The 24,195-nt window shown below is 42.3% G+C and overlaps 1 protein-coding gene across 1 annotated transcript in view; it reads right to left on the bottom strand.

The window, feature by feature from the left end:
* ATXN10 (ataxin 10) overlaps window positions 1-24,195 on the bottom strand; it is a gene marked incomplete in the record, with an annotated part of 986,216 nt that overhangs the window by 688,067 nt on the left and 273,954 nt on the right. Inside the window, 1 exon segment of the mRNA XM_053719008.1 lies at window positions 13,815-13,911. Coding sequence (XP_053574983.1) covers window positions 13,815-13,911 — 97 coding nt within the window.

Here is a 24,195-nt window from a genome sequence, read left to right as displayed (position 1 = left end):
CCAAGCCCTGAGAGCATTGAATATCGCTCTCAGTTCCAGAATGTTTATCGGGAGAAGAGACTCTTCCCGAGACCATAGTCCCTGAGCTTTCAGGGATTCCCAGACCGCGCCCCAGCCAATTAGACTGGCGTCGAACGTAACGATGACCCACTCTGGTCTGCGGAAGCTCATTCCCTGGGACAGGTGGTCCAGGGTTAGCCACCAACGGAGTGAGTCTCTGGTCTTCTGATCTACTTGAATCACTGGAGAAAAGTCTGTATAGTCCCCATTCCACTGTTTCAGCATGCACAGTTGTAATGGTCTTAGATGAATTCGCGCAAAAGGAACTATGTCCATTGCTGCAACCATCAACCCTACTACTTCCATGCACTGAGCTACGGAAGGACGAGGAATAGAATGAAGAACTTGACAAGCATTTAGAAATGAGGATTTTCCTGACAGAAGTCAGAAAGTCAAAACTTCTAAAGAATCTATTATTGTTCCCAAGAAGGGAACTCTTGTCGACGGAGACAGGGAACTTTTTTCTATGTTCACCTTCCATCCGTGAGATCTGAGAAAGGCCAGAACGATGTCTGTGTGAGCCTTTGCCTTTGAAGGAGACAACGCTTGTATTAGAATGTCGTCCTAGTACCGTACTACTGCAATGCCCCTAGAAGGGATCCGAGTACCTTTGTGAAAATCCTTGGAGCAGTGGCTAACCCGAATGGGAGGGCCACAAACTGGTAATGTTTGTCCAGAAAGGCGAACCTTAGGAACTGATGATGTTCTTTGTGGATAGGAATATGTAGATACGCATCCTTTAGATCCACGGTAGTCATAAATTGACCTTCCTGGATTGTGGGTAAAATCGTTCGAATGGTTTCCATTTTGAACGATGGTACTCTGAGAAATTTGTTTAGGATCTTTAAATCCAGAATTGGTCTGAAAGTTCCCTCTTTTTTGGGAACTACAAACAGATTTGAGTAAAATCCCATTCCTTGTTCCGCCGTGGGAACTGGGTGTATCACTCCCATCTTTAACAGGTCTTCTACACAATGTAAGAATGCCTGTCTCTTTATTTGGTTTGAGGATAAGTGAGACATGTGGAACCTTCCCCTTGGGGGTAGTTCCTTGAATTCCAGAAGATAACCCTGAGAAACTATTTCTAGTGTCCAGGGATCCTGAACATCTCTTGCCCAAGCCTGAGCAAAGAGAGAGAGTCTGCCCCCTACTAGATCCGGTCCCGGATCGGGGGCTACTCCTTCATGCTGTTTTGTTAGCAGCAGCAGGCTTCTTGGCCTGCTTACCCTTGTTCCAGCCTTGCATCGGTTTCCAGGCTGGTTTGGTTTGAGAAGAATTACCCTCTTGCTTAGAGGATGCAGAGTTAGAGGCCGGTCCGTTCCTGAAATTGCGAAAGGAACGAAAATTAGACTTATTCTTGGCTTTGAAAGGCCTATCTTGTGGAAGGGCGTGGCCCTTTCCCCCAGTGATGTCTGAAATTATCTCTTACAATTCTGGTCCAAAGAGAGTCTTACCCTTGAAGGGGATATTAAGCAATTTTGTCTTGGAAGATACATCCGCTGACCAAGACTTTATCCATAGGATCTTTGAAAGCACAATTATCCTCGATAGGGATAGTAGTGCGCTTGTTTAGAGTAGAAACTGCCCCCTCGACCTTAGGGACTGTCTGCCATAAGTCTTTTCTGGGGTCGACCATAGGAAATAATTTCTTAAATATAGGAGGGGGGACAAAAGGTATGCCGGGCTTCTCCCACTCCTTATTCACTATGTCCGCCACCCGCTTGGGTATAGGGAAAGCGTTGGGGTGCACCGGAACCTCTAGGAACTTGTCCATATTGCATAATTTTTCTGGAATGACCAAGTTGTCACAATCATCCAGAGTAGATAACACCTCCTTAAGCAGTGCACGGAGATGCTCTAATTTAAATTTAAATGTCACATCATCAGGTTCAGCCTGTTGAGAAATTCTACCTGAATCTGAAATTTCCCCATCTGACAAAACCTCCCTCATGGCCCCTTCAGATTGGTGTGAGGGTATGACAGAGCAATTATCATCAGCGCCCTCCTGCTCTTCAGTGTTTAAAACAGAGCAATCGCGCTTTCTCCGATATGCAGGCATTTTGGATAAAATATTTGCTATGGAGTTATCCATTACTGCCGTCAATTGTTGCATAGTAATAAGCATTGGCGCGCTAGAAGTACTAGGGGCCTCCTGCGTGGGCAAAACTGGCGTAGACACAGAAGGAGATGATATAGAGCTATGTCTACTCCCTTCATCTGATGAAACATCTTGGGCAATTTTACTATCTATGGCAGCACTGTCCTTACTTTGTTCGGACGCTATGGCACAATTATCACACAATTTTGAAGGGGGAGACACATTGACTTTCATACATATAGAACATAGCTTATCTGAAGGTACAGACATGTTAAACAGGCTTAAACTTGTCAATAAAGCACAAAAAACGTTTTAAAACAAAAACGTTACTGTCTCTTTAAATTTTAAACAGTGCACACTTTATTACTGAATATGTGAAAAAGTATGAAGGAATTGTTCAAAATTTACCAAATTTTCACCACAGTGTCTTAAAGCATTCAAAGTATTGCACACCAATTTTCAGAGCTTTAACCCTTAAAATAAAGCAACCGGAGCCGGTTACAGTTTTAACCCCTCTACAGTCCCAGCTACAGCCTTTGCTGCGACTTTACCAAACCCAGGGGGAATACGATACCAAATGAAGCCTTCTAGGAACTTTTCCAACTACTTTCAGACCCTCACACATGCATCTGCAGGTCTTGCTCTGAAAAGTAATTGTGCAGTAATGGCGCGAAAATGAGGCTCAGCCTACAACTGGGAAGGCCCTTTCTGACTGGAAAGGTGTCTAACACAGTGCCTGACGTTAAAAAACGTTCCCCAAGCTTAAAAGTGTGAATTACAAGCATAAACATGTATAAAATGCCCAAATAAAGCAATCGATTTGCCCATAAAAGTGTCTACCAGTTTTATAGCCCATATTAAGCCCTTTATTCTGTTTGAGACTAAGAAAATGGCTTACCGGTCCCCATGAGGGGAAATGACAGCCTTCCAGCATTACACAGTCTTGTTAGAAATATGGCTAGTCATACCTTAAGCAGAAAAGTCTGCTAACTGTTTCCCCCAACTGAAGTTACTTCATCTCAACAGTCCTATGTGGAAACAGCAAACGATTTTAGTTACTGTCTGCTAAAATCATCTTCCTCTCACAAACAGAAATCTTCATCCTTTTCTGTTTCAGAGTAAATAGTACATACCAGCACTATTTTAAAATAACAAACACTTGATAGAAGAATAAAAAACTACAACTAAACACCACATACTCTTAACCATCTCCGTGGAGATGTTGCCTGTGCAACGGCAAAGAGAATGACTGGGGTGGGCGGAGCCTAGGAGGGACTATATGGACAGCTTTGCTGGGACTCTTTGCCATTTCCTGTTGGGGAAGAGATATTCCCACAAGTAAGGATGACGCCATGGACCGGACACACCAATGTTGGAGAAAATATTTTACTGCACATACCTCATCTGCAGGGGACCCCGCATGCTATTCCCTTTCTGAAGTTACCCCACTCCTCAGAATGTGCGAGAACAGCCAGTGGATCTTAGTTACTTCTGCTAAGATCATAGAAAACGCAGGCAGATTCTTCTTCTAAATACTGCCTGAGAGAAAAAACAGCACACTCCGGTGCCATTTAAAATAAACTTTTGATTGAAGAAATAATTAAGTATAAAAACTCCACACTCCTCTCACACCTTCCTACTATGTTGAGAGTTGCAAGAGAATGACTGGATATGACATGTGAGGGGAGGCGCTATATAGCAGCTCTGCTTTGGGTGATCCTCTTGCAACTTCCTGTTGGGAAGGGAATATATCCCATAAGTAATGGATGATCCGTGGACTGAATACACTTAACAAGAGAAAGTAAAGCAAAGACCACCTCGTCGCCTTCTAACTGCTAAAAAGCCACCACTACTCTTACTTAAGAGATTGAGGTAGATACAGCTAGAACCCAATCTTTGCTTGCAGGGAAACGTACCCGTTAAAGGATTAAAAATCTTCACGCATCCTCCATTGACAGAGGTAAAGAGAATGACTGGGGGTTATGGGTAAGGCAGTTACACTTAACAGTAACAATTTCATACACGCCCAGGGAATGCTCATGTTCAGCCCCATTTTACAATTAAGAAACAATTGTGCTTTGCATCTGGAAATTCTAATTACAAAATTCTGTGTGGTTTTGCACATCCAGTGTACTTAAAAAGTGGTTTTAAAGAATTTCACCATGGTAATAGAAGTACTGGAATTCTTAAAGAATCTCACCAGCCCAGAGACCTGTAGATCAGGCCCAATTATGTGCCTTTGAATTGTTTATTTGTTTTTTATTATTCATTTGTTGGGTATGTAATTCTATTATAATTTTCAACCGATTCCTTACTACTGGTTCATTTTCCATCATCCTTCAAACATGCAAAGGTTATCCCCATCCTCAAAAACCCCTCCCTCGACCCCAATTCTCCTGCAAACTAGCGCCCCATATCACTACTTCCATTAGCTTCTAAAGTCCTGGGAAAACTAGTTTTCAATCGCCTAACACACTTCCTATCCTCCAACTCATTGCTTGACCCCTGCAATCTGGCTTCCGTCCCCAACACTCAACTGAGACTGCCCTCACCAAGGTTACTATCTTCTTTCTGCTAAAAACAATGGCCACAATTCTATACTTATCTTACTTGACCTGTCTGCTGCCTTTGACACTGCTGACCATCCCCTCCTCCTACGGACTCTCCGCTCCCTTGGGCTCTGTGACATTGCCCTCTCCTGGATCCACTCATCTCTCTAAAGGTCCTTTTCGGTCTCATTTGCTGGCGACTCCTCCTCTCCATTGCCTCTGTCTGTTGGAGTATCTCAAGGCTCTGTTCTAGGCCCTCTACTCTTCTATATTTATACTTCCTCACTGGGTAAACTTATTAGTAGCTATGGCTTCAACTATCACCTATATGCTGATGATACTCAGATCTACCTATCCACCCCTGCACTCTTTCCTTCTGTCCTTTCCCACATCAGTGACTGCTTATCTGGCATTTCTTCCTGGATGGCCTCTCACCACCTAAAAATCAACATGTCCAAGACTGAGCTTCTTCTAATCCCCCATCTAATTCTACTCCAGTTTCTAACTTTAATATCACTGTTGGTGACAACACTATCCTCCCATTACACCAAGTCCGCTGCCTAGGAGTTACACTTAACTCCAATCTGTCCTTCATCCAATCGCTCTCTTCGTCCTGTCGCAACCACCTACGCAATATCTCAAAAATTCGTCCTTTTCTGAATGCTGAAACTACTAAACAGCTAATCCATTCCCTAGTAATTTCCCGGCTTGACTACTGTAACAACCTACTAACTGGCCATCCTCTCTCCCGCCTCTCCCCCCTTCAATCCATCCTAAATGCCTCTGATAGGCTAATCCACCTCTCCCAACGGTCTGTATCCGCTGCACCCCTCTGTGAGTCCCTTCACTGGCTCCCCATTAAAAGCAGATTTAAATTCAAAATTCTCACTTTGACCTACAAAGCCCTTACCAATGTAGCCCCCCATACCTTTCCTCACTCATCAACAAATATACTCCAGCCCATCCCCTAAGATCCAACAACGATCTACTCCTTGCCTCTTCTACCATCACGTCCTCTCATGCGGCACCAACCCTCTGGAACGCACTTCCTCGAGCTGTAAGACTTTCCCCCCAACCTCTCCTCCTTTAAACGCTCCCTAAAGACCTTCTTGTTAAGGGAAGCCTATCACCAAATCAGTAACTAATGAATTCCACTTGCCTAATAGTTGCCCTCATCTAACTCCACACTAACATCATTCCCACCTTTGCAGTCCCCACCTCCTGTTTCTCACCCTCCTACCAATTTAGATTGTAAATTCCCACAGGAACATGGCTCCCAATTCCCCCTGTGAATTCCTGAAAAGAGAGGAAGAAGAGAGGTGCCACATAAAGTAGTATTGTTTTGATAAACCTTATATGCAAGGTAAGTGTGGAGGGAATCCCCTTCAGATGGCTACTCACGAGATAAAGCGGCACAACCAGAGTGCCTAGCAGAGCGTGACGGAGCCAATGGAGTCGCCCATTATACTCATACAAGTAAAACGAACATCGTACGTCTGCCACGTATCCTCAGGGACCAGGGGAGAAGGAGCCGGTCACACAAAAAAAACATAATTTATGCTTACCTGATAAATTTATTTCTCTTGTAGTGTGTTCAGTCCACGGGTCATCCATTACTTATGGGATATATTCTCCTTCCCAACAGGAAGTTGCAAGAGGATCACCCAAGCAGAGCTGCTATTATAGCTCCTCCCCTCACATGTCATATCCAGTCATTCGACCGAAACAAGATGAGAAAGGAGAAACTATAAGGTGCAGTGGTGACTGGAGTTATAATTTTAAAATTTAGAACCTGCCTCAAAAAGACAGGGCGGGCCGTGGACTGAACACACTACAAGAGAAATAAATTTATCAGGTAAGCATAAATTATGTTTTCTCTTGTTAAGTGTGTTCAGTCCACGGGTCATCCATTACTTATGGGATACCAATACCAAAGCTAAAGTACACGGATGATGGGAGGGACAAGGCAGGAACATTAAACAGAAGGAACCACTGCCTGTAGAACCTTTCTCCCAAAAACAGCCTCCGAAGAAGCAAAAGTGTCAAATTTGTAAAATTTGGAAAAAGTATGAAGTGAAGACCAAGTTGCAGCCTTGCAAATCTGTTCAACAGAGGCCTCATTCTTAAAGGCCCAGGTGGAAGCCACAGCTCTAGTGGAATGAGCTGTAATTCTTTCAGGAGGCTGCTGTCCAGCAGTCTCATAGGCTAAGCGTATTATGCTACGAAGCCAAAAAGAGAGAGAGGTAGCCGAAGCCTTTTGACCTCTCCTCTGTCCAGAGTAAATGACAAACAGAGAAGAAGTTTGTCGAAAATCTTTAGTTGCCTGTAAGTAGAACTTTAGGGCACGGACCACGTCTAGATTATGCAAAAGACGTTCCTTCTTTGAAGAAGGATTAGGACATAACGATGGAACAACAATCTCTTGATTGATATTCCTGTTAGAAACAACCTTAGGTAAAAACCCAGGTTTAGTACGCAGGACTACCTTGTCTGAATGAAAGATCAGATAAGGAGAATCACAATGTAAGGCAGATAACTCAGAGACTCTTCGAGCCGAGGAAATAGCCATCAAAAACAGAACTTTCCAAGATAAAAGCTTAATATCAATGGAATGAAGGGGTTCAAACGGAACACCCTGAAGAACTTTAAGAACCAAGTTTAAGCTCCACGGAGGAGCAACAGTTTTAAACACAGGCTTAATCCTAGCCAAAGCCTGACAAAAAGCCTGGACGTCTGGCGCTTGTGTAAAAGAATAGACAGAGCAGAAATCTGTCCCTTTAGCGAACTAGTGGATAAGCCCTTTTCTAAACCCTTTTGTAGAAAAGACAATATCCTAGGAATCCAAACCTTACTCCATGAGTAACTCTTGGATTCACACCAATATAAATATTTACGCCATATCTTGTGGTAAATTTTTCTGGTAACAGGTTTCCGAGCCTGTATTAATGTATCAATAACCGAATCCGAAAACCCACGCTTTGATAGAATCAAGCGTTCAATTTCCAAGCAGTCAGCCTCAGAGAAATTAGGTTTGGATGGTTGAAAGGACCCTGGATTAGAAGGTCCTGTCTCAGGGGTAGAAACCATGGTGGACAGGACGACATGTCCACTAGGTCTGCATACCAGGTCCTGCGCGGCCACGCAGGCGCTATCAGAATCACTGATGCTCTCTCCTGTTTGATTCTGGCAATCAGTCGAGGTAGCAACGGAAAAGGTGGAAACACATAAGCTATGTTGAAAACCCAAGGGGCTGCTAGTGCATCTACCAGCACCGCACCCGGGTCCCTGGACCTGGATCCGTAACAAGGAAGCTTGGCATTCTGGCGAGATGCCATGAGATCCAGATCCGGTTTGCCCCAACGACGAATCAGTTGAGTAAATACCTCCGGGTGAAGTTCCCACTCACCCGGATGAAAGGTCTGTCGACTTAGAAAATCCGCCTCCCAGTTCTCCACGCCTGGGATGTAGATCGCTGACAAGTGGCAAGAGTGAGACTCTGCCCAGCGAATTATCTTCGAGACTTCCAACATCGCTAGGGAACTCCTGGTTCCCCCTTGATGATTGATGTAAGCCACAGTCGTGATGTTGTCCGACTGAAATCTGATGAACCTCAGTGTTGCTAACTGAGGCCAAGTTAGAAGAGCATTGAATATTGCTCTTAATTCTAGAATGTTTATCGGGAGGAGTCTCTCCTCCTGAGTCCACGATCCCTGAGCCTTCAGGGACTTCCAGACTGCTCCCCAGCCTAGTAGGCTGGCATCTGTTGTTACAATCTTCCAATCTGGTCTGCGAAAAGTCATTCCTTTGGACAGATGAACCCGTGACAACCACCAGAGAAGAGAATCTCTGGTCTCCTGGTCCAGATTTAGCAAAGGGGACAGATCTGAGTAATCCCCGTTCCATTGACTTAGCATGCATAGTTGCAGCGGTCTGAGATGTAGGCGCGCAAATGGCACTATGTCCATTGCCGCGACCATTAAGCCGATTACTTCCATGCACTGAGCTACTGATGGGCTTGGAATGGAGTGAAGGACACGGCAAGCATTGAGAATCTTTGATAACCTGGACTCCGTCAGGTAAATCTTCATCTCTACAGAATCTATAAGAGTCCCTAGAAAAGGGACCCTTGTGAGTGGTAACAGAGAACTCTTCTCCACGTTCACTTTCCACCCATGCGACCTCAGAAATGCTAGAACTATCTCTGTATGAGACTTTGCATTTTGAAAACTTGACGTTTGTATCAGAATGTCGTCTAGGTACGGAGCCACCGCTATGCCTCGTGGTCTTAGTACCGCCAGAAGTGAGCCCAGAACCTTTGTAAAAATTCTCGGGGCCGTAGCTAACCTGAAGGGAAGAGCTACAAACTGGTAATGCCTGTCTAGAAAGGCAAACCTTAGGTACCGATAATGATCTTTGTGAATCGGTATGTGAAGGTAGGCATCCTTTAAGTCCACTGTGGTCATATATTGACCCTCTTGGATCATGGGTAGGATGGTCCGAATGGTTTCCATCTTGAACGACGGAACCCTTAGGAATTTGTTTAAGATCTTTAAGTCTAAGATTGGTCTGAAAGTTCCCTCTTTCTTGGGAACCACAAACAGATTTGAATAAAACCCTTGCCCCTGTTCCGTTCGCGGAACTGGGTGGATCACTCCCATCACTAAGAGGTCTTGTACACATTGTAGAAATGCCTCTTTCTTTACTAGGTTTGTTGATAACCTTGACAGATGAAACCTCCCTTGTGGAGGAGAAGTTTTGAAATCCAGAAGGTATCCCTGAGATATAATCTCCAACGTCCAGGGATCCTGTACATCTCTTGCCCAAGCATGGGCGAAGAGAGAAATTCTGCCCCCCACTAAATCCGTCTCCGGATAGGGGGCCCTGTCTTCATGCTGTCTTAGGGGCGGGAGTAGGCTTTCTGGCCTGCTTGCCCTTGTTCCATGACTGGTTGCCTTTCCAACCCCGTCTGTAACGAGCAGTAGTTCCTTCCTGTTTTGGAGCGGAGGAAGTTGATGCTGCTCCTGCCTTGAAATTACGAAAGGCACGAAAATTAGACTGTTTGGCCTTTGATTTGGCCCTGTCCTGAGGAAGGGTGTGGACCTTACCTCCAGTAATGTCAGCAATAATTTCCTTCAAGCCGGGCCCGAATAAGGTCTGCCCTTTGAAAGGAATGTTTAGTAGTTTAGACTTAGAAGTTACATCTGCTGACCAGGATTTAAGCCATAGCGCTCTGCGCGCCTGTATGGCGAATCCGGAATTCTTAGCCGTAAGTTTGGTTAAATGCACTACGGCATCCGAAACAAACGCATTAGCCAGCTTAAGGGTTCTAATCTTGCTCAAAGATTCATCCAATGATGCTGTGCGAATCGCCTCTTCCAGAGACTCAAACCAGAATGCCGCTGCAGCAGTGACAGGCGCAAAGCATGCAAGAGGCTGTAATATAAAACCTTGTTGAACAAACATTTTCTTAAGGTAACCCTCTAATTTTTTATCCATTGGATCTGAGAAAGCACAGCTATCCTCCACCAGGATAGTGGTACGCTTGGCTAAAGTAGAAACTGCTCCCTCCACCTTAGGGACCGTCTGCCATAAGTCTCGTGTGGTGGCGTCTATAGGGAACATTTTTCTAAATATCGGAGGAGGGGAAAAAGGCACACCGGGTCTATCCCACTCCTTGCTAATAATCTCTGTAAGCCTCTTTGGTATAGGAAAAACGTCAGTACACACCGGTACCGCATAGTATTTATCCAGCCTACATAATTTCTCTGGGATTGCCACCGTGTCACAATCATTCAGAGCCGCTAACACCTCCCCTAGCAACACGCGGAGGTTCTCAAGATTAAATTTAAAATTTGAAATTTCTGAATCCGGTCTCCCCGAATCAGAACAGTCACCCACAGAATGAAGCTCTCCGTCCTCATGTTCTGCAAATTGTGACGCAGTATCAGACATGGCTCTCGTGTCATCGGCGCGCTCTGTCCTTAACCCAGAGCTGTCGCGCTTGCCTCTTAACTCGGGCATATTCTATAATACTTCTTTCATAACATTAGCCATATCATGTAAAGTGATTTGTAAGGGCCTTGATGTACTTGGCGCCTCAATCTTACGCACCTCCCGAGCGGGAGACGAAGGTACTGACACGTGAGGAGAGTTAGACGGCATAACTTCCCCCTCGTTGTCTGGTGATAATTTCTTTATCGGTACAGATTGACTTTTATTCAAAGTAATATCAATACAATTGGTACACATATTTCTATTGGGCTCCACATCGGCTTTTAAACATAATGAACAAGCAGATTCCTCTGTATCAGACATGTTTAAACAGACTAGCTATGAAGCTAGCAAGCTTGGAAATTACTTCAATAAGTTTACAAGCAATATAAAAAACGCTGCAGCGCTTTTTTTTTTTTTTTTTTTTTTTAAAACACAATTGAATAACAAAGAACTAGTTCAGTTATAGTTAACAATTCTTTAAATGTATTAATTGCACCCATTAGCAAAAGGATGATTAACCCCTCAGTACCCAAAACGGATATCAAATTAAGATTTAACGCTTTTATCACAGTCAAACACACTGTCACAGGTCTGCTGTGACTGATTACCTCCCTCAAAAACGAATTTTGAAGATCCCTGAGCTCTCTGGAGACGTCCTGGATCAAAGAGGAAGAAGCAGGAAGACTGTGCTAGAATTTTAACTGCGCAACAAGGCGCTAAAAAAGGTCCCTCCCACTCCTATTACAACAGTGGGAGACCTGATATAACTGTTTCTATGCAGAAATATACGTTAGCCGTGTGGAAAAAAATCATGCCCAAAAAGATTTATCACCAAAGTACCTCACAAAACGATTAACATGCCAGTAAACGTTTTAAAAAAACAACATTTCAGATGCTGTGTAAAGTTATTACTAAGCCTGCTACCAGTCGCTTCTACTGCAGTTAAGGCTCACACATTATATCAGTATTAACAGTATTTTTTCAGTCAAATTCTAGTCCCTAGAAAATAACTCTACTGTGCATACATTTATCAGCCTGATACCAGTCACTACTACTGCATTTAAGGCTGTACTTACATCATACGGGTAACAGCAGTGTTTTCTTAGTCAATTCCATTCCCAGAAAATATTGTACTGCACATACCTCATTTGCGGGAGACCCTGCATGCTATTCCCATTTTCTGAAGTTACCCCACTCCTCAGAATGTCGAGAACAGCCAGTGGATCTTAGTTACGCCTGCTAAGATCATAGAAAACGCAGGCAGTTTCTTCTTCCAAATACTGCCTGAGATAGAAAAACAGCACACTCCGGTGCCATTTAAAATAACAAACTTTTGATTGAAGAATAATTAAGTAAAAACTCCAGCTCCTCTCGCGACCTCCTTCTTTGTTGAGGGTTGCAAGAGAATGACATGTGAGGGGAGGAGCTATATAGCAGCTCTGCTTGGGTGATCCTCTTGCAACTTCCTGTTGGGAAGGAGAATATATCCCATAAGTAATGGATGACCCGTGGACTGAACACACTTAACAAGAGAAATACAAGGATATGCAAACAGACAGATAGCCAGCAGAGCGTACATTTTCATTTTTTCCCAAATACCCCACTTCCTCACCGAGGATTGAATCAAGTTATCTGACTTCCTTGTATTTACCAAATACTACGCTCTGCTGGCTGTCTGTTAGCCTTGTATTTTTCTGTTTGACCGGATCCTTCTCCCCTGGTCCCTGAGGATATGTGGCAGACATACGACGTTCATTTCACTTGTATGAGCCTAACGGGCGACTCCATTGACCCTGTCACGCTCTGCTAGGCACTCAGGTTGTGTCGCTTTATCTCTTGAGTAGCCATCTGAAGGGGATTCTTTCCACACTTACCTTGCATATAAGGTTTATCAAAACAATACTACTCTACGTGGCGCCTCTCTTCTTCCTCCCTTTTCAGGAATTCACTGTGTTTCATATCGTTTGCTACTACTAACATCTGACACGAGCGCACCTCCCTAGGACCCCGGCGTCCTCTATCATCAACTCCCAATTTCCCCTGTATTTGTTTGTAGAATGTTGTCTGGTATCTCATATTGTACTGTCCTTTTTACCTTTGTTACCCATGGACAGCGCTGCAGAATCTGTTGGCGCTTTATAAATAAAGAATAATAATAATAATAATAATAATAAATAATAATGGTCCTCTAAAAGGGACATGAAATCCAAAATTATTCTTTCATGATTCTGATAAACAATAACATTTTACATAACTTTCCAATTTACTTTTATTATCCAATTTGCTTCATTCTCTTGGTATCCTTTGTTGAAGAAACAAAAATGCAGATGTGTAAGCCAATAACGAAACTTCTATGCAGCCACCAATCGGCAGCCCCTGAGCCTACCTAGGTATTATTTTCAACAAAAGCATACCAAGAGAAAGAAACAAAATTAGATAATATAAGTAAATTGAAAAGTTTTTAAAAATTGCTTTATCTGAATTATGAAAGAAAAAAAATTGGGTTTCACGGTTCTTTAAGAAAACTATAGAGTACTGTAATGTAATGTACCCCCTTCATGGAGAGATAAAATAATTGGCTAAGAACAGAACACAGCTAGCACAGACCCCAAGGAGCTTTCTTTCACCAGGTCACAACTGAACTGAAAAAGAAAGAACCTTGGAGGATGATTAATAAAATTGTATCTGTATCCTAGCGAAAACAGCATCTTTATACAAGAATGTGAAGATTTCAAGGAAAGACACAGCATACTTTTTAAAGAAGCATCAAAATGCAAAGTGTGTTTTAAAAAAAAAAAAAAATTACCTTTTCCTTCCAACACGAAGATCAGCACCAAAGTGTTTACTTAGCCTCTGTGTCAAGCCAATATAGATTTATGTGCTGGCTCCCAATTGTTTTAAGCCCAAATGTATATGAGATAGATGTATGTATTGTATTGATAGATATTATTATATATTTTATTAGTATTTTTTTTCTTACCCAAACACACAGCAAGTGGTACAAAACACACAAATTACATACTCATTATTAATTGAAAACCAGTTCTTTCAAGTAACAATTATAATATAGAAAATTAATGCACAAAATAGAAAATAGGAATGATCATGCTTACAAGAAAAGTTCTGGAAAGGCACACTTCCAAATGCTATTCTGGGAATCCCTGTTTCCTGCTGCGATGTTGCCAAGGAACTGGAGACCGCAGCGAAAAGCTGAAAGCGTAACAAAACAATTCATTTAAACTGCTCTGAGACAGAAAGAGTTATAGCATCAGTGACAATGCCATACCAGAAAACGTTCATTATACTGAACAAATACATGAAGTACTGAAGCAAGTCTCACTAAAATGTACAAACATCTTTTAAAAATTCAAATAGCCCATTTTTCTTTTAATAATATGGTAATAAACCACAAGTCCTAAGCCACTGTACGACTTAACACACAATATGTCCTTTGATAAACAGGACAAGTCTTTACTGAAAAAAATCTATTCTGATAATTAAACTTTCATAGTTCAGATAAAGCATCCAATTTTAACCCCTTAAAGACCAGCGACGTACCGTGTACATCGCTGGTCTTTCTATGGGAGTGTGAATTTTAATAGCGCAGTCTCACTGCCATCAGTGAGATTGCGCTATTCTAACAAGCCTGTAGGAGGAAGGGCAGGTCTAAAAAGTGCCGTCTTGCCGATCGCGGCAAGACCCGCACTATACAAAGCAGGCAAACCCTTTACGACCGGCAACCTACAGGATACACTGCGGTCATTAAGGGGTTAAGTGACTTTTCAATTGACTTATTGTCTTGGTATCCTTTGTAGAAAAGTATACCTAGCTAGGTTTAGGAACAGCAATGCACTACTGAGAACAAGATGGTTATTGGCAAATACACACACATGCATCTTGTCATTGGCTCACCAAATGAGTTCAGCTATCTCCCAGTAATGTATTGCTGCTGTGGAACGGACTTTAAAAGATCATTAAAACACCTTATGCTTTTATGTTAAATTTGAGATTGTCTCAAGTTTCCTAGGAGTCTAGAAAGCAAAATGTGTAACGTGCAACTGTTGCAAAACAATAGCTGGCTTAGGCAATTTGCAGCATTTTGAAAACCTAACTTATAGATTTTGCTTTTTGGCATCTTTAGCGAGCATAGGACAGAGCACATTTGTTTGCACCGAAGCAAGTTATAAATGAGCAAGAGCAACAGTGCAATAATAAAAAAACGAATGCATTAGAGAACTCTAGTTTTGCACTTTATCATTTTTATATCACTTTTATAGCACAAGAATGAGTATACTGAATTTAACCATAATTTAACCAAATGCTACACTAAGGGGTTGATTTATCAATTGTCGAGGGAACATGATTCTCTGTAGCGAATCCTGTTCGCTCGACATCGCTAAATGCAGACAGCATATGCGATTGCACAAGTATTTTTGGTGAAATGCTTGTGCAATACCGCACCCTACTCACTGGCGGACAATCGGCCACTATCAGGGGCTGTCAATCACCCAGATCGGATCGGGATGATTTCAATCCGACACCTAAAAGGTGGAGGACAGGTTAACGAGTAGCGGTCATAAGCTGCTCCTTAACTTTCATTCCAGGCGAGCCTGAAACAATGGGCCCACGAAGCAGCTGCTTGATGAATGAGTCCTAAGAGATGATTTTACCAAATAAATTTACAAAAATTCTATAGCATCTGCTACTGGATTATAAAATAAAAACAGAATTTATGTTTACCTGATAAATTACTTTCTCCAACGGTGTGTCCGGTCCACGGCGTCATCCTTACTTGTGGGATATTCTCTTCCCCAACAGGAAATGGCAAAGAGCCCAGCAAAGCTGGTCACATGATCCCTCCTAGGCTCCGCCTACCCCAGTCATTCGACCGACGTTAAGGAGGAATATTTGCATAGGAGAAACCATATGGTACCGTGGTGACTGTAGTTAAAGAAAATAAATTATCAGACCTGATTAAAAAAACCAGGGCGGGCCGTGGACCGGACACACCGTTGGAGAAAGTAATTTATCAGGTAAACATAAATTCTGTTTTCTCCAACATAGGTGTGTCCGGTCCACGGCGTCATCCTTACTTGTGGGAACCAATACCAAAGCTTTAGGACACGGATGAAGGGAGGGAGCAAATCAGGTCACCTAAATGGAAGGCACCACGGCTTGCAAAACCTTTCTCCCAAAAATAGCCTCAGAAGAAGCAAAAGTATCAAACTTGTAAAATTTGGTAAAAGTGTGCAGTGAAGACCAAGTCGCTGCCCTACATATCTGATCAACAGAAGCCTCGTTCTTGAAGGCCCATGTGGAAGCCACAGCCCTAGTGGAATGAGCTGTGATTCTTTCGGGAGGCTGCCGTCCGGCAGTCTCGTAAGCCAATCTGATGATGCTTTTAATCCAAAAAGAGAGAGAGGTAGAAGTTGCTTTTTGACCTCTCCTTTTACCGGAATAAACAACAAACAAGGAAGATGTTTGTCTAAAATCCTTTGTAGCATCTAAATAGAATTTTAGAGCGCGAACAACATCCAAATTGTGCAACAAACGTTCCTTCTTTGAAACTGGTTTCGGACACAGAGAAGGTACGATAATCTCCTGGTTAATGTTTTTGTTAGAAACAACTTTTGGAAGAAAACCAGGTTTAGTACGTAAAACCACCTTATCTGCATGGAACACCAGATAAGGAGGAGAACACTGCAGAGCAGATAATTCTGAAACTCTTCTGGCAGAAGAAATTGCAACTAAAAACAAAACTTTCCAAGATAATAACTTAATATCAACGGAATGCAAGGGTTCAAACGGAACCCCCTGAAGAACTGAAAGAACTAAATTGAGACTCCAAGGAGGAGTCAAAGGTTTGTAAACAGGCTTAATTCTAACCAGAGCCTGAACAAAGGCTTGAACATCTGGCACAGCAGCCAGTTTTTTGTGAAGTAACACCGACAAGGCAGAAATCTGTCCCTTCAGGGAACTTGCAGATAATCCTTTTTCCAATCCTTCTTGAAGGAAGGATAGAATCCTAGGAATCTTAACCTTGTCCCAAGGGAATCCTTTAGATTCACACCAACAGATATATTTTTTCCAAATTTTGTGGTAAATCTTTCTAGTTACAGGCTTTCTGGCCTGAACAAGAGTATCGATAACAGAATCTGAGAACCCTCGCTTCGATAAAATCAAGCGTTCAATCTCCAAGCAGTCAGCTGGAGAGAAACCAGATTCGGATGTTCGAACGGACCCTGAACAAGAAGGTCTCGTCTCAAAGGTAGCTTCCAAGGTGGAGCCGATGACATATTCACCAGATCTGCATACCAAGTCCTGCGTGGCCACGCAGGAGCTATCAAGATCACCGACGCCCTCTCCTGATTGATCCTGGCTACCAGCCTGGGGATGAGAGGAAACGGCGGGAACACATAAGCTAGTTTGAAGGTCCAAGATGCTACTAGTGCATCCACTAGAGCCGCCTTGGGATCCCTGGATCTGGACCCGTAGCAAGGAACTTTGAAGTTCTGACGAGAGGCCATCAGATCCATGTCTGGAATGCCCCACAGCTGAGTGACTTGGGCAAAGATTTCCGGATGGAGTTCCCACTCCCCCGGATGCAATGTCTGACGACTCAGAAAATCCGCTTCCCAATTTTCCACTCCTGGGATGTGGATAGCAGACAGGTGGCAGGAGTGAGACTCCGCCCATAGAATGATTTTGGTCACTTCTTCCATCGCTAGGGAACTCCTTGTTCCCCCCTGATGGTTGATGTACGCAACAGTTGTCATGTTGTCTGATTGAAACCGTATGAACTTGGCCCTCGCTAGCTGAGGCCAAGCCTTGAGAGCATTGAATATCGCTCTCAGTTCCAGAATATTTATCGGTAGAAGAGATTCTTCCCGAGACCAAAGACCCTGAGCTTTCAGGGATCCCCAGACCGCGCCCCAGCCCATCAGACTGGCGTCGGTCGTGACAATGACCCACTCTGGTCTGCGGAATGTCATCCCTTGTGACAGGTTGTCCAGGGACAGCCACCAACGGAGTGAGTCTCTGGTCCTCTGATTTACTTGTATCTTCGGAGACAAGTCTGTATAGTCCCCATTCCACTGACTGAGCATGCACAGTTGTAATGGTCTTAGATGAATGCGCGCAAAAGGAACTATGTCCATTGCCGCTACCATCAACCCGATCACTTCCATGCACTGAGCTATGGAAGGAAGAGGAACGGAATGAAGTATCCGACAAGAGTCTAGAAGTTTTGTTTTTCTGGCCTCTGTCAGAAAAATCCTCATTTCTAAGGAGTCTATTATTGTTCCCAAGAAGGGAACCCTTGTTGACGGGGATAGAGAACTCTTTTCCACGTTCACTTTCCATCCGTGAGATCTGAGAAAGGCCAGGACAATGTCCGTGTGAGCCTTTGCTTGAGGAAGGGACGACGCTTGAATCAGAATGTCGTCCAAGTAAGGTACTACAGCAATGCCCCTTGGTCTTAGCACAGCTAGAAGGGACCCTAGTACCTTTGTGAAAATCCTTGGAGCAGTGGCTAATCCGAAAGGAAGCGCCACGAACTGGTAATGTTTGTCCAGGAATGCGAACCTTAGGAACCGATGATGTTCCTTGTGGATAGGAATATGTAGATACGCATCCTTTAAATCCACCGTGGTCATGAATTGACCTTCCTGGATGGAAGGAAGAATAGTTCGAATGGTTTCCATCTTGAACGATGGAACCTTGAGAAACTTGTTTAAGATCTTGAGATCTAAGATTGGTCTGAACGTTCCCTCTTTTTTGGGAACTATGAACAGATTGGAGTAGAACCCCATCCCTTGTTCTCTTAATGGAACAGGATGAATCACTCCCATTTTTAACAGGTCTTCTACACAATGTAAGAATGCCTGTCTTTTTATGTGGTCTGAAGACAACTGAGACCTGTGGAACCTCCCCCTTGGGGGAAGTCCCTTGAATTCCAGAAGATAACCTTGGGAGACTATTTCTAGCGCCCAAGGATCCAGAACATCTCTTGCCCAAGCCTGAGCGAAGAGAGAGAGTCTGCCCCCCACCAGATCCGGTCCCGGATCGGGGGCCAACATTTCATGCTGTCTTGGTAGCAGTGGCAGGTTTCTTGGCCTGCTTTCCCTTGTTCCAGCCTTGCATTGGTCTCCAAGCTGGCTTGGCTTGAGAAGTATTACCCTCTTGCTTAGAGGACGTAGCACCTTGGGCTGGTCCGTTTCTACGAAAGGGACGAAAATTAGGTTTATTTTTTGCCTTGAAAGGCCGATCCTGAGGAAGGGCGTGGCCCTTACCCCCAGTGATATCAGAGATAATCTCTTTCAAGTCAGGGCCAAACAGCGTTTTCCCCTTGAAAGGAATGTTAAGTAGCTTGCTCTTGGAAGACGCATCAGCCGACCAAGATTTCAACCAAAGCGCTCTGCGCGCCACAATAGCAAACCCAGAATTCTTAGCCGCTAACCTAGCCAATTGCAAAGTGGCGTCTAGGGTGAAAGAATTAGCCAATTTGAGAGCATTGATTCTGTCCATAATCTCCTCAAAAGGAGGAGAATCACTATCGACCGCCTTTATCAGATCATCGAACCAGAAACATGCGGCTGTAGCGACAGGGACAATGCATGAAATTGGTTGTAGAAGGTAACCTTGCTGAACAAACATCTTTTTAAGCAAACCTTCTAATTTTTTATCCATAGGATCTTTGAAAGCACAACTATCCTCTATGGGTATAGTGGTGCGTTTGTTTAAAGTGGAAACCGCTCCCTCGACCTTGGGGACTGTCTGCCATAAGTCCTTTCTGGGGTCGACCATAGGAAACAATTTTTTAAATATGGGGGGAGGGACGAAAGGAATACCGGGCCTTTCCCATTCTTTATTAACAATGTCCGCCACCCGCTTGGGTATAGGAAAAGCTTCTGGGAGCCCCGGCACCTCTAGGAACTTGTCCATTTTACATAGTTTCTCTGGGATGACCAACTTGTCACAATCATCCAGAGTGGATAATACCTCCTTAAGCAGAATGCGGAGATGTTCCAACTTAAATTTAAATGCAATCACATCAGGTTCAGCCTGTTGAGAAATGTTCCCTGAATCAGTAATTTCTCCCTCAGACAAAACCTCCCTGGCCCCATCAGACTGGGTTAGGGGCCCTTCAGAAATATTAATATCAGCGTCGTCATGCTCTTCAGTATCTAAAACAGAGCAGCCGCGCTTACGCTGATAAGTGTTCATTTTGGCTAAAATGTTTTTGACAGAATTATCCATTACAGCCGTTAATTGTTGCATAGTAAGGAGTATTGGCGCGCTAGATGTACTAGGGGCCTCCTGAGTGGGCAAGACTCGTGTAGACGAAGGAGGGAATGATGCAGTACCATGCTTACTCCCCTCACTTGAGGAATCATCTTGGGCATCATTGTCATTATCACATAAATCACATTTATTTAAATGAATAGGAATTCTGGCTTCCCCACATTCAGAACACAGTCTATCTGGTAGTTCAGACATGTTAAACAGGCATAAACTTGATAACAAAGTACAAAAAACGTTTTAAAATAAAACCGTTACTGTCACTTTAAATTTTAAACTGAACACACTTTATTACTGCAATTGCGAAATAACATGAAGGAATTGTTCAAAATTCACCAAATTTTCACCACAGTGTCTTAAAGCCTTAAAAGTATTGCACACCAAATTTGGAAGCTTTAACCCTTAAAATAACGGAACCGGAGCCGTTTTAAACTTTAACCCCTTTACAGTCCCTGGTATCTGCTTTGCTGAGACCCAACCAAGCCCAAAGGGGAATACGATACCAAATGACGCCTTCAGAAAGTCTTTTCTAAGTATCAGAGCTCCTCTCACATGCGACTGCATGCCATGCCTCTCAAAAACAAGTGCGCCACACCGGCGCGAAAATGAGGCTCTGCTTATGCTTTGGGAAAGCCCCTAAAGAATAAGGTGTCTAATACAGTGCCTGCCGATATTATTATATCAAAATACCCAGATAAAATGATTCCTCAAGGCTAAATATGTGTTAATAATGAATCGATTTAGCCCAGAAAAAGTCTACAGTCTTAATAAGCCCTTGTGAAGCCCTTATTTACGATCGTAATAAACATGGCTTACCGGATCCCATAGGGAAAATGACAGCTTCCAGCATTACATCGTCTTGTTAGAATGTGTCATACCTCAAGCAGCAAGAGACTGCACACTGTTCCCCCAACTGAAGTTAATTGCTCTCAACAGTCCTGTGTGGAACAGCCATGGATTTTAGTGACGGTTGCTAAAATCATTTTCCTCATACAAACAGAAATCTTCATCTCTTTTCTGTTTCTGAGTAAATAGTACATACCAGCACTATTTCAAAATAACAAACTCTTGATTGAATAATAAAAACTACAGTTAAACACTAAAAAACTCTAAGCCATCTCCGTGGAGATGTTGCCTGTACAACGGCAAAGAGAATGACTGGGGTAGGCGGAGCCTAGGAGGGATCATGTGACCAGCTTTGCTGGGCTCTTTGCCATTTCCTGTTGGGGAAGAGAATATCCCACAAGTAAGGATGACGCCGTGGACCGGACACACCTATGTTGGAGAAAATATACAAGTAGAGAAGCAAGAGGAAAAACTCAAGAGCACCTTGGCAACATTATTGCAGTCACAAAACTGTGGATGGATAGATGATTAGATAGATAGTGTAATATATATAAATAACAACAACAAGTATTTATATAGTGCCTTTCGCCCAGTGGGACTCAAAGCGCTTTTTTTCAGCGCTCGCTCCTCGGTATTAACCAAATCGGCAGCTGAATAGTAATAATTGTTATTATTACCCAATTTAATGGTACTCATTTTATCGACCTCGGAAGGATGAAGGGCTGAGTCGGCCCTGCCGGGATTTGAACCTTGGATCTTGACCTTGGATCGAACAGGCTTTTTTTTGTAGTCAGGGCATTTTACCAACTGAGCTACCTCGCCGGCCTATAATAATATATGTTAATGGCCTACTCAATATTAAACAAAACAAAAAAAGTGCTAATTTATAATTCATCAGATAAATTTATTGCTGATCCTGGACCAGTAACAGTTTTAAGTTTTAAGAGTGTTTAAAGCAGGTAATGCTGATACTTGTACCACAAGCATTGGAGCCCACATAGGATATGTACTTAAATCATTTTGTGGTAGTTGGTACAGACTTATTCAAATAAAAAAAAGAAAAAAGAAAAACAAACAGAGTGTGTGGTCGTAAAGACTAATTTTATCCAACCGGTGAACCACTTTAGAAATTACATGTGTGATGTGTCAAGATGTCCCTACTGGTAGGCCCTACTAAAAGGAAACATTAATACATGGAGGTTAATTCTATTAAAAACACATTATGCACTGTAATAGAATTGTGGTAAGCACAGGACGTAGCATTCAAAGTCTGATGGAAAAAAACTAGAAATAGACTTAGTAAGATTTGGCACCATTTTAAAAACATTTAAAATGTACTTAATATGTGACAAGATATTTAGCACAAATAGTGTTGCTGTATTTGTTCTTCAAATAAGGGACAAGACAATGATTGGTTATATTATGCCAAGATTAAGTTTTTAATTTAAATTAACTGTTTAATAATTTGTAGGGATTATTTTCACTTACATATTTTTGAAAAGGAAACCATCAGAGTGTGGAGTAGATGTGACTCTTTAAACACCTCAGGATGGAGGCAACCGTTTAAAGGGATAGTAATGTCCAAATTAAACTTTCAGAATTCAGATAGAGCATGTAATTTTAAACAATTCTTTCTAATTTACTTTTTTTTTTCTAATTTACTTTAATCATCAATTTTGCTTTGTTCTCTTGATATTCTTATCTGAAAGCTAAACGTAGGTAGACTCGTATGCTAATTTCAAAGCCGTTTTATCTAAATCCATTTGACAGTTTTTCACAGCTAGAGGGCTTTAGTTCATGTGTTTCATATAAATGACATTGTGCTCATGCACTTGGAGTTATTTCAGTCAGCACTAATTGTCTGAAATGAAAGTCTGTTAAAAGATCTGAGATAAGGAGGCAGTCTGCAGAGGCTTAGATACAAAGCTAATTACAGAGGTAGAAAGTATATTTCTATAACAGTGTTGGTTATGATAAACTGAGGAAAGGTAAATAAAGGGATTATCTATCTTCTTAAACAATAACATTTTTGGAGTTTACTATCCCTTTAAGTTTGGAAAGTAAACAGATGTGGAGACAGGAAGTCACACTCGCCACTGCAATCATGTGACTCCAAACAGCGCTGATTGGCTCCTGTGGGATTGCCTGTGTTGCTAGGCACATCCCCCAGTCGGATTCACCAGAATTTCTAGAAGGAAGGGAGCAGGACACAGCAAAAGTTAAGACTATCCATGCTGTTCGAAAGGTATTAAAGCACAGCACTTTTAGGATGGCATGGAACGTGCTAATGGCATCTAGGGGTTAAAAACAATCCACATCCAGATGTTCATAGGGTTGCTGCTGTGTCTGATGAGAAATCTAAATTTCTGTCTCACCTGTCTCGCAATGTTAATGCCTGGTGAAATGTTCTAAAAATGTACAGATGATTGCTGAGGTTGTTTCCAAAGAAAAATATTGGCCCCGGTATCCAAGAACATTTCAAACGCATTGCTAATGAAAGTAAACGATTTAATTTTGTCATGTTAAATATTCTATATGCAATTACATTTATTTCTTATAAAAATGTACGAAATGCTCACCTAACGTGCGTGTATTGTTTAGACCATCCATGGTACCTATTGTCATTGTAATAAAACTTACACCCATGGAACACCTTTACCTTCCATATGTATGACCATTGTTAATAAGAATAAAATAAATAAAAAAATCTATTTGATATGAAGCATTAGGGGTATACTGTGCATGTGAACATAATGTGTTATTTATATGCATTGTACAGTAAAAAAGTGTAATATGCATTATAATTAAGATCAAATTCACACTGTACCAAATGTGGTCTTGCAAGTAAACTAGTTCTGTAGAGTGAAATCACTATTTAGTGTGATTGCAGAAGCTCAATAGCTTCAATGTTATAAATCTTGTCATTTTTATAAAAAAAAAAACTGATTTACTAAGTGCAAATTTTGTAATATGCACTATTGAAATTGCCACAGATCAATCCACAGTACCAACTTTTATGGACATATTCAGAAAAAATTCCTGGCGACTTAAAGGGACAGTCTACACCAGATTTTTTATTGTTTAAAAAAAGATAGATAATCCCTTTATTACCTATTCCCCAGTTTTGCATAACCAACACAGTTATATAAATATACTTTTTACCACTGTGATTACCTTGTATCTAAGCCTCTGCAAACTGTCCCCCTTATTTCAGTTCTTTTGACAGACTTGCATTTTAGCCAATCAGTGCTGACTCCTAGGTAACTCCAGTGGTGAGAAAATGTCAAAATGCATTCAGATAAGAGGTGGCCTTCAAGATCTAAGAAATTAGCATATTAGCCTACCTAT

Source organism: Bombina bombina, chromosome 6 (assembly GCF_027579735.1).
Source record: "Bombina bombina isolate aBomBom1 chromosome 6, aBomBom1.pri, whole genome shotgun sequence".
NCBI lineage: Eukaryota > Metazoa > Chordata > Amphibia > Anura > Bombinatoridae > Bombina > Bombina bombina.
Note: the sequence above shows the minus strand (reverse complement) of the source record. Positions and strands in the feature narration are given on the sequence as shown.